Raw genomic sequence first — 10,149 nt, 5'->3', positions numbered from 1 at the left:
TTTTATCATTTATGCCAGTTTAGACTGACCTGCAGTCACTTGCGTCCCAAAGAGTCTTGACTAACCATCTTTCAATAAAAACTTACTTTAGCATTAGTAAAACATTCAACTGCTGATTCCAGGTACACTGAAACAATTATTTTTATATTAAAATAACATAGAGCCCAGAAATGAATCCACCTACATGGTCAATTAAGCTACCACAGAGGAGGCAAGAATATACAAAGGGGAAGACAAATTCTTCAATAAATCATTTTGGGAAAACTCAACAGCTACATGCAAAAGAATCAAATTGGACTACTTTCTCACACCATATAAAAAAATAAACCCAAAATGCATTAAAGACTTACACGGAAGACCTGAAACCATAAAACTCCTAGAAGAAAACACAGGCAGTAGGCTCTTTGACATCAGTCTTAGCAGTATTTTTTTGGATGTGTCTCCGCAGGCAAGGGAAATAAGAACAAAAATAAACAAAAGGGACCACATCAAACTACAAAGCTACTGCACAACAAAGAGAACTATCAACCAAACGAAAAGGCTGCCTACTGAATGGTAAAAGATATTTGCAAACAATGTATCTGGTAAGGGCTTAATATCCCACATATACAAAGGACTCATACAACCCAACATCAAAAAAGCAAGCAACCCAATTACAAAATGGGCAGAGGACCTAAAGAGACATTTTTCCAAAAAAGACCTACGCATGGCCCAGAGGCACATGAAAAGATGCTCGATATAACTAATCATCGGGAAAATGCAAATCAAAACTACAATGAGATATTGCCTCACACCTGTGAGAACGGCTATTATCAAAAAGGCAACAAACAACAATTGTTGGTGAGGATGTAGAGAAAAGGTAATCCTTGTGAACTGGGTGGGAATGTAAACTGGTGCAGACACTGTGGGAAACAGTATGGAGGTTCCTCAAAACGTTAAAAATAGAACTACTATACAATCCAGCAATTTCACTTCTGGGTAGTTTTCCAAAAGAAAAAACCCCACCAAGGGCTTCCCTGGTGGCGCAATGGTTAAGAGTCCGCCTGCCGATGCAGGGGACACGGGTTCGTGACCTGGTCTGGGAAGATACCACATGCCGCAGAGTGGCTGGGCCCGTGAGCCATGGCCGCTGAGCCCGCGCATCCGGAGCCTGTGCTCCGCAACGGGAGAGGCCACAGCAGTGAGAGGCCCACGTACCATTAAAAAAACAAAAAAAACAAAAAAACCCACCAAAAAACAAATATACTAATTCAAAAGGATATGTGCACCTCTATGTTCACTGCAGCATTATTGACAATAACCAAGATATGGAAGCAACCTATTTATCTACATGGATAGCTAGATGTGGTCTGTGTCTCTATATATATATATAAGAATTATATTAGCCATGAAAAAGAATGAAATTTTGCCATTTGTGACAACATGGGTGGACCTAGAGAGTATTATGCTAAGTGAAATAAGTCAGACGAAGACAAACACCATACGATTTCATTTATATGTGGAATCTAAAAAACAAAACAAATGAACAAACATAACAAAACAGGAAACAGTCACAGATACAGAGAACAGGTGGTTGCCAGAGTGGAGGGGTGTGGGAGGCTTAGTAAAATAGGTGAGGGAAATTAAGAGGTACAAACTTCCAGTTACAAAATAAATGAGTCACGGGAGTGAAATGTACAGCATGAGGAATATTATCAATAATTATGTTATATCTTTGTGTGGTGACAGAAGGTAACTAGACTTATCATGGTGATCATTTTGAAATGCATAGAAATACTGAATCACTATGCTGTATACCACAAACTAACATGCTGTTGAAAGTCCAATTATACTTAAAAAACAAACAAACTCATAGAAAAAGAGATCAAATTTGTGGTTACCAGAGGTGGGAGTCGGGGGGGAGGGGGAGTTGGAGGAAGGGGGTCAAAAGGTACAAACTTCCAGTTATAAGATAAATACTGGGGATATAATCTAGAATATGATTAATATAATTAACTCTGCTGTACATTATACATGAAAGTGAGGAAATATAATGGAGCAGGTGTAGGACCATAGGAAAATGAAATGGGACTTTGTCCCAACCTCAGGTTTCTAATGTTAGATTAGAAATGTTAGATTAGTTATAGTATTATTATTTGTTTCCCATCATAAGAAATTCATGAGTTCTTTCCATGAAGAATGACAAGGGAAGTGGATCTGCAGATTTCTATCATGAAACTCAAAAGCCTGCTCCAATGTTATATTACACATAAAAAAAATACTATATGAGAAAGATTTTAAAAAGCAGCTATTAAAATATAGTGGCAGTAAGTATTAAATGGCTGACTTAATGTTTTAGTTTTTGAGATATGTACTTATTGAGTGCTACTCTGGGTCAGAGACTCCATTACTGTAACACAAACCAAAGTGAAACCCATATTTAAAATCCCAGTTGGGTTATTGCACTTACACTCCACTCAGTACATTAACAGACTGTGTCTTCACTCCGTATCCAGTCTCCTTTAAATTAGCAACAATTCCTAATACATCAATACTGGAGCCTTTGGATCCAAAGTTTTTTTCATTGTACATTATCATGTGAGCATTTGAAAAATCCTATTGAGAAAAAAAAATTCAAAATTCAAAGGCTAGCCGTTTATTATCCCAAAACGCCCTAGTATTAGCCATTAGCTTTTCTTTGACTTACACCTAATACAGGTCGTAAAGACTGAAGTTCTCCACTGTAGCCTCCCCAGTCATTCCAGTCCTTATATTCTCCTTCTTCAAGCAAATACTGATGACCAGTAAAGCCAGGCTTCTCATAAGCAACCCAACTACAACAAAAGAACATGAAGGAGGAGAAATTTTCAGTAGTGTTAAAGTATCCGTTTCATTGACAAATATAAATAGCTACAAAGCTAGACATGGACTCATGCATTACGACTACTGGAATGCTTCCCTAGCATTTAAGAGACTAACAGAATGGCCCCAAGAAATCAACCTAAGATGCATCCACCAGCGTTCCGAAAAGGGGTATGGTGGGGTAAGTGTGCATGCGTACATGTGTGTCTGAACGTGTATGTCTAAGAACTGACTCAAAAGAACTTCAGCAAATAAAACTGAATGAACTTTCTTCCGATAGTAATTAAAATATTGTATATTTTGGGCTATTTACAAGCCATTTTCAGTGTACAATTCTAAAGGAAATATGTTAAGATCTATAAAGTGCAAAATATGATCCTAAAAAATAGAAAGCAAACTAACAGTTCAATAGTTTGGAGCATAATATTAATAAACAAGACTGTAGATTTGATCAATCTGGATGGGCCACTTTATCAGCCTTGCTCAGCTGACTGACCCCAAAACAGCCCATCAAACTGCAGTGTCAGATCCAGGTCACAACCAGCTGAAGAAAACATGTTTGAAATTCACTCTACCATACAATCTGGAATGCTATCTTTGGGAGAGAGAGAACATGTATTCTTACTTTATTAAAGGGAATAAAAAGAAATCCTTACAGGTCACTCCTACTTACATGCCTCTTAGAACTTTCATAGATCCCACTGATGTAAGGGGCAAATGTTCATTTCCAGTTGTTTCACCTCCTTCCATGATAAAATTACACACCTCTTTTTCTAGTTCCATACATTTTCCTTCAAAGAAAGGCTTTTCATAAATAACTACCTATAACATAAATGAGATATGTTAGTAATTTGTTGAAAGTTAAATATCTCAATAGCCAAACATTAAATTAGTCACTTGACATCACTAAGTCCTGGAACACAAATTAAAATGTTCTAATATTTTTTAGGGCTTCCCTGGTGGCGCAGTGGTTGAGAGTCCGCCTGCTGATGCAGGGGACAGGGGTTCGTGCCCCGGTCCGGGAGGATCCCACATGCCGCAGAGCAGCTGGGCCCATGAGCCATGGCTGCTGAGCCTGCACGTCCGGAGCCTGTGCTCCGCAACGGGAGAGGCCACAACAGTGAGAGGCCCACATACTGCGCAAAAAAAAATAAAAAAGAAAAAAAGAAAAAGAAAAAAAAATGTTCTAATGTTTTTAAAATTAAATAACAGTATCTTGTAATTTTTTAATAAATTTATTCATTTTTGGCTGCATTAGGTCTTCGTTGGCTGTGCGCAGGCTTTCTTTAGTTGCAGCAAGCAGGGGCTACTCTTTGTTGTGGTGTGCAGGCTTCTCATTGCGGTGGCTTCTCTTGTTGTGAAGCATGGGCTCTAGGTGCACAGGCTTCAGTAGTTGTGGCATGCGGGCTCAGTAGTTGTGGCGCACGGGCTCAGTAGTTGTGGCGCACGGGCTTAGTTGCTCCGCGGCACGTGGGATCTTCCCGGACCAGGGCTCGAACCCGTGTCCCCTGCCTTGGCAGGCGGATTCTTAACCACTGTGCAACCAGGGAAGCCCCATGAAATGTAATTTTAAAAATCAGAATTTTTTTTCTGCTGTGGTGTAGCCTGAAGTCAAGGTTCAAAAGACAGTTTATGCATAATTGGTTTTTGTTCAATGTCTAGAACTGATATTTAGAATTTTGCTCAGGCCAAACTAAAGGAGCCAAAGTATTCTAAGTTGCTTTAAAAATGAAACAAACTATAGATCAAACTATGTGTCATAGATGTGTGAAGTAGAACTAACAGAAAGAGCATTTGGGAGTAGGGAGAACTTGTCCTGAAAAGTGAGGTTTTTCCTTGCTAACTGGCAAGTAGCAACAGGTCCTGCCGTTAGTAAATACAACCACAAACTACAAACTTAATACAGCAGCGAACGCTTTGAGCCACGGCTATGCATACTGTTAGTGACAACTGGTGCCGTCAGCATCACCTTCCAGCCTGAAGGATGCCGTGTAAGTTGGACAACTTCCTTCGGCTGCAATTATGTTTTATGGAAGCTGATACGTAAAATCACACAAGTTATTACCTTCGTGGAGATGGAACGGGAATAAAATTTTAAAAATATATAGATTACCTTTGGATCTATAGGGAATTCAACTTTACGGCCACCCTGAAAAGAAAAATAACATAATAAGAAAAGTGGTTTGTCACTGATACGTTACCATTTTCTATTACCCACAGCAGTCTGCGGTAAGCCATGGAACTGCAGAGCAACCACATTCCTGTTTGTTTAATCAATGCTGAGACAGTTCTAAAATTACCAAAAATGCAGGGAAGATATAGGAAGACTTAAAGCAGAGTCTCACAGAGGCGGTCTGTAAGCTGAATCTGTACAGTAGCTGTGCTTTTTAACCAAATGAGTGTTAGGGTTTTTTGGTTTTTTTTTTTAACTCAGTAAACTTCTCAAAAAAAAAAAATGCGTATTTCTCACTTACCTTAAAAAGGAGTCCTAAAATCAGACATCTCTGGACCCAAATTCTCACAGGCAGCAACCTCCACCATCTGCGCTTATTAATTGGGCTCACCCTCCAGCCAGGATACAGGCTGCGGTTTGCCTGTCTCCACCTCTTCCGCAGTTCAACTCCCTGCCAGCCTACTCACGCCTATTTGCTGCCTGGCCCCGGAGGCATTTGATTTTGCAACCGCTGGCTTACAAAACTGTTGAAGTTCCCTCAAGTTCACAATATGATCTGAAGGACTTTTGAAATAACCAGGTAAACTGTTAGATAAATTTAAAACATCCCGAAGGATGGGTCTATGGGGGTTCCTCTATTTTTATAATAAAAATGTTTTTTTAATCCAAAAATCTCACTAAAAATCAACCACAGAAGAGGTATCTCATACAAATATTAAATAGGGTAAAAGTTAAAATCAGCAGTGGGAAAGTAAGAAGGGTATTTTTCACCTCTATGTTTAAAAGCCTTAAAAAAAAGTACAGCCAAAGATACTCAAATACAGCAAATGAACTGTAATTATAAAGGAATGTGGCTGATTTTATCAACAAACCAGGGCTCATACAGCCAAGTAAGTACGCTTTTCAAAAGTAATCCTTTTGGAATGCTGTGAACTTCACAGTTCTGCTGCTTATCATTAAAAACTGCCACCAACCCACTACTGGGCATGTACCCTGAGAAAACCATAACTCAGAAAGATACATGTAGTATGGGGTGGTGGTGGTGGGATGAACTGGGAGATTGGGATTGACATATATACACTAATTTGTATAAAATAGATAACTAATAAGAACCTGCTGTACAAAAAAAATAAAATTTACTTACGTAAAAAAAAAAAAAAAAGATACACGTACCACAAATGTTCACTGCAGCACTATTTACAATAGCCAGGACATGGAAACAACCTAAATGTCCGTCAACAGACAAATGGATAAAGAGGACGTGGCACATATGTACAATGGAGTGTTACTCAGCCATAAAAAGGAACGAAACAGTTATTTGTAGTGAGGTGGATGGACCTAGAGTCTGTCATACAGAGTGAAGTAAGTCAGAAAGAGAAAAACAAATACCGTATGCTAACACATATATATGGAATCTAAAAAAATGGTACTGATGAACCTAGTGGTAGGGCAGGAATAAAGATGCAGACGTTGAGAATGGACTTGAGGACACAGGGGGGAAGGGTAAGCTGGGACCAACTTAGAGAGTAGCACTGACATATATATACACTACCAAATGTAAAATGGACGGCTGGTGGGAAGCAGCTGCATAGCACGGGGAGATCAGCTCTGTGCTTTGTGACCACCTAGAGGGGAGGGATAGGGAGGGGGGGAGGGATAGGGAGGGGGGAAGGGAGGCTCAAGAGGGAGGGGATATGGGGATATGCATGTGCATACGGCTGATTCATTTTGTTGTACGGCAGAAACTAACAACATTGGGAAGCAATTATACTCCAATAAAGATGTATAAAAAAACCTGGCTTCAAAACCTGAGCTGATTCTTTCATACATTCATAAAACTAACAAAACTTTGTTCTTTGAAAATGGATTTAACTTTAGAAAAAAGCCCAACATTATTTGCATGAAGACCAGCAGACATCTAGGTAATTAAACTACAAGCTTTGGCAGGAGGGGTAAAATTAAGATAAAAAAATTATCTTCCTGCCTTTCTAATTTGTCTCAAACTGCCTCAGAAGACAATAACGAAGTGGAATTTCAAGAACACATTTGTAACAGGAGCCTCACTCATGCGGTAGGTTTTTAGTGAGCACCTACTACAATGCAGCTCAACATGGGTTGAGCTGCAGACTGGATCCTCCCAAGGCTTAGAGTCTTGCAGATGAAACAGACAAAGAACAAGGCAAAATACAGGGGAAGGAAGCACAGGCCCTTTCTAAGGCAAAAGCTTTGGAGAACACTCATTCCGACATCCAGCTCCAGGGCCCCCAAAGCTGCCACCTGCCTGGCCTCCTGTCACTACAACTGGCTGGTCCGCAGCAAGCCCCGTCCTTGCCCAGCTCCACCCTGGATCATGCAGTGTACTCTGAAACCTTCACCTAAATTAATCCTGCTTGGTTTGTAAGACCCTCTTGAATTATCGTGAAGCTCTCCTAATTATCCCCCTTCTCTTTTCTAACACCTACAAGTTGGACTTTATCTGCCCATCCTCCTGTTCTTCCCCAAAGGTTTAATTCTTCACTTTCTCATTTCTGCTCTGGGCTGAGCTCTGCACACACATCAGTGGCTCTGCAAGGCCGAGAACACCTTGAAGGCCAAGGCCATAGGCTTATCCACATTTTTCCATCTGTAGCATCTAGCAAGTTAACCTTTCTATTATTTCTATCTAGCAATAGGTCCCATCTTCTACATATTTGTTTTTTTAAAAGTCTGCTTTATTGCTTTAAAGTCACATCCCATGAATTATCAAAGTTAAGCAAAGAATTACTGATTCTAAGAACACATCGTTGGATTCCATCTTTACCATTTTCAGAGGCCGCATGGATCCAATGTACGCCTCCTCTGTATCCCAGAAGGATAAGTCAGGGTATTCACCAGGTTCCAGGATAAAAGGGACACCCTGAAATCCAGGCTCTTCGTAAATCAGCCATCTAAATAAGTACCAAGGAAGGAAGAAATAGAGACAATTAATCATTTCTGTCAGTGGGACACAGCACCCCACTAATGAGAGAGGAACAGAGCAGGAGAGGATGTGGATCTGGACGATGTACGGTTACACTTAGGTAATAGAGCAACATTAAACTCAAGGAGGAACAAGCCATTATATGCGCCTCTTCTTGAGCTTTTACTGATCTCCTTGGCTTGGCTGTCTTTGTCCACTTATTTTACTTTCTACTATGAATTGCTTCAAAGTGTAAATGTCTCTATTACTTCCAAGCAATAAAAGTAGTTATCTTTTGCACTATATGTGTTTAGAGAGGCTCTACCCAGGAGATCTCAAATGTTTTAAAAGGTTACATCCCATTTGTAACCAAAGAATAGGATGTTCCACCTAATATTTTTTCACAATCAAAAATTAATAACATCTAGCAAAAGAGCTTACAAGGAATGCCACTCAGAATTCTACGTAATCCTCACAACAATGCTATTGGGAAAAAATACTATTGCCCCCATTTTACAGATGAGGCTAAGTAAATTGCCCAGGGTCACACAGCTACAAGTAGCAAATGCAGGGCTGATCCTAGCTGACCTCAAAGCCAAGCTCCCAATCATTCTTTGACAGCAATGCTTCTCTTTCCAGAGAGTGCACTGAATGTAATTTCACAATGACTCAAGATCATGGCTGTGAGCATGACTCAATGCACAGTGATGTCTGTGGGGCTTTTGAAAGTCTAAGGCTGCATGTTCCCAGGCCCAAAGCTTGTTGAGTTCTTGGGCGTGATTTTTATGGCTTTTCAGTAGCACACCCTTCTATCAGACTTGTCAGCTGTCACGTCTGCTGCAGTCAGGAAATCAGAAGCCTCACCCTCCTCTTCGTAAACAAATAAGGAATTCTTGGTGATCACTCACACCCGACAATTCTTTATTAGTCTTGCTAAAGCATCCTAGATGGGGTAACGTGACCATGTTTCCCGGAATACCGAACCAAGAAGAGGATGGCTGTAAAGGCAATCTTTTACCAGCAAAATGGTTCTGATTCTCCCCTCTTTGTTTTTCTCTTGTTCACAATTTTGGCCCAAGGGCATATTTTTGGTGATGGTTTTTGTTAAAGATTCCCCTGGATGAATCAGCAACTTCGTTCGACTAGTTATACAGAGTTTTATAATCAAAATCCCACTGAAGACCTGTCAACACACACACACACACACACACACACACACACACACACACACACACGAATGCTGAGAGGCTGTGTGTGGTGTATGGGTGCGGGATCAAAACTAATCCACAGGGTTAGAAGTCAGGATAATAGCTACAAGGACAACCAGGAGAAGGCAGGAATGAGGGGGAGCTTCTAAGACACTGGTTGTGCACTATTTCTTGATCTGAATGAAGGCTACATTTTGAAAATTCACTCAGTTTACACATGTATGATTTGTTGTGTACCTTTTAATACAAATGTTATATAGACTTCAGTAAAAAATTAAGGGAAAAAGGAGACATCTTTTAAATATCACTGCAATATCCCTAAACCACGAGAAAGCAGAGGCTAAGAGTGGGGCCCTCTAAACCTCCTTTTGTTTAAAGCATGACAGTTAAGGATGCATCACGTCTTTTTTGGAGCTCAAAGCTCTCACAGGCACACCGCACACTGATGCCCTAGCTAAATAATGGCAGCTTGTCATACACTGTGGTATCTGGCTAACTAGCCAAGGGCCTTGAAGTCTGACTCTTCACAAGTAAACAGGGTGAATTTTTCATAAACACAACGGACATCTCATAAACCAGTGATTCTGAGATTCTGACATGATGCTAACTGAAGTACCCTTTCATTCAGTCTTTCCTTCTATAGTTTGAGTTCCGAGGGTATGTATTCATCTGATACTAAATATCTCACTTTCCTTGAGGCACATGGTTTAGTCACAATAACATTCATAGAAGGAAGGTAATTTGGGGTAAAGGGTAATTTCTCAAAAAACTGAACACATAAACTGCCACACTTGAAAAGACTGCTGTTCTGAGGGTCCCTCCTCAGTGAGTGAGTGCTAAGGGCCTCCTGGGTAACTCAGACATTTATGAATGTTCGGTGGACTCTGGAATTTGAAAACTCATATACAGAGTGTGATCCTTTTCCCCTAAATTCTATTCCAACAAGATCCATTATTCACGAGGCGCTCAAGAGAGGAGAAAACTACCTT

At 40.2% G+C, this 10,149-nt stretch overlaps 1 protein-coding gene across 4 annotated transcripts in view; it reads right to left on the bottom strand.

The window, feature by feature from the left end:
- Positions 1-10,149, bottom strand: part of CRYBG1 (crystallin beta-gamma domain containing 1) — a 205,168-nt gene that overhangs the window by 22,138 nt on the left and 172,881 nt on the right. For 3 of the 4 annotated variants that reach the window (XM_089921609.1, XM_089921610.1, XM_089921611.1), the window contains 5 exons: positions 7,815-7,941; positions 4,955-4,990; positions 3,515-3,663; positions 2,687-2,813; positions 2,450-2,595 (listed from right to left, as the gene is read on the bottom strand). In XM_089921609.1, the coding sequence (XP_089777735.1) occupies positions 2,450-2,595; positions 2,687-2,813; positions 3,515-3,663; positions 4,955-4,990; positions 7,815-7,941 (585 nt within the window). Of the gene's footprint in view, positions 1-350; positions 2,596-2,686; positions 2,814-3,514; positions 3,664-4,954; positions 4,991-7,814; positions 7,942-10,149 lie in introns of all 4 variants that reach the window. The other variant, XR_016395103.1, reaches the window with a different exon arrangement.

Source organism: Delphinapterus leucas, chromosome 12 (genome assembly GCF_059928025.1).
Source record: "Delphinapterus leucas isolate spDelLeu-1000000601 "Yukka" chromosome 12, BTC_Dleu_Yukka2, whole genome shotgun sequence".
Classification (NCBI taxonomy): Eukaryota; Metazoa; Chordata; class Mammalia; order Artiodactyla; family Monodontidae; genus Delphinapterus; species Delphinapterus leucas.
Note: the sequence above shows the minus strand (reverse complement) of the source record. Positions and strands in the feature narration are given on the sequence as shown.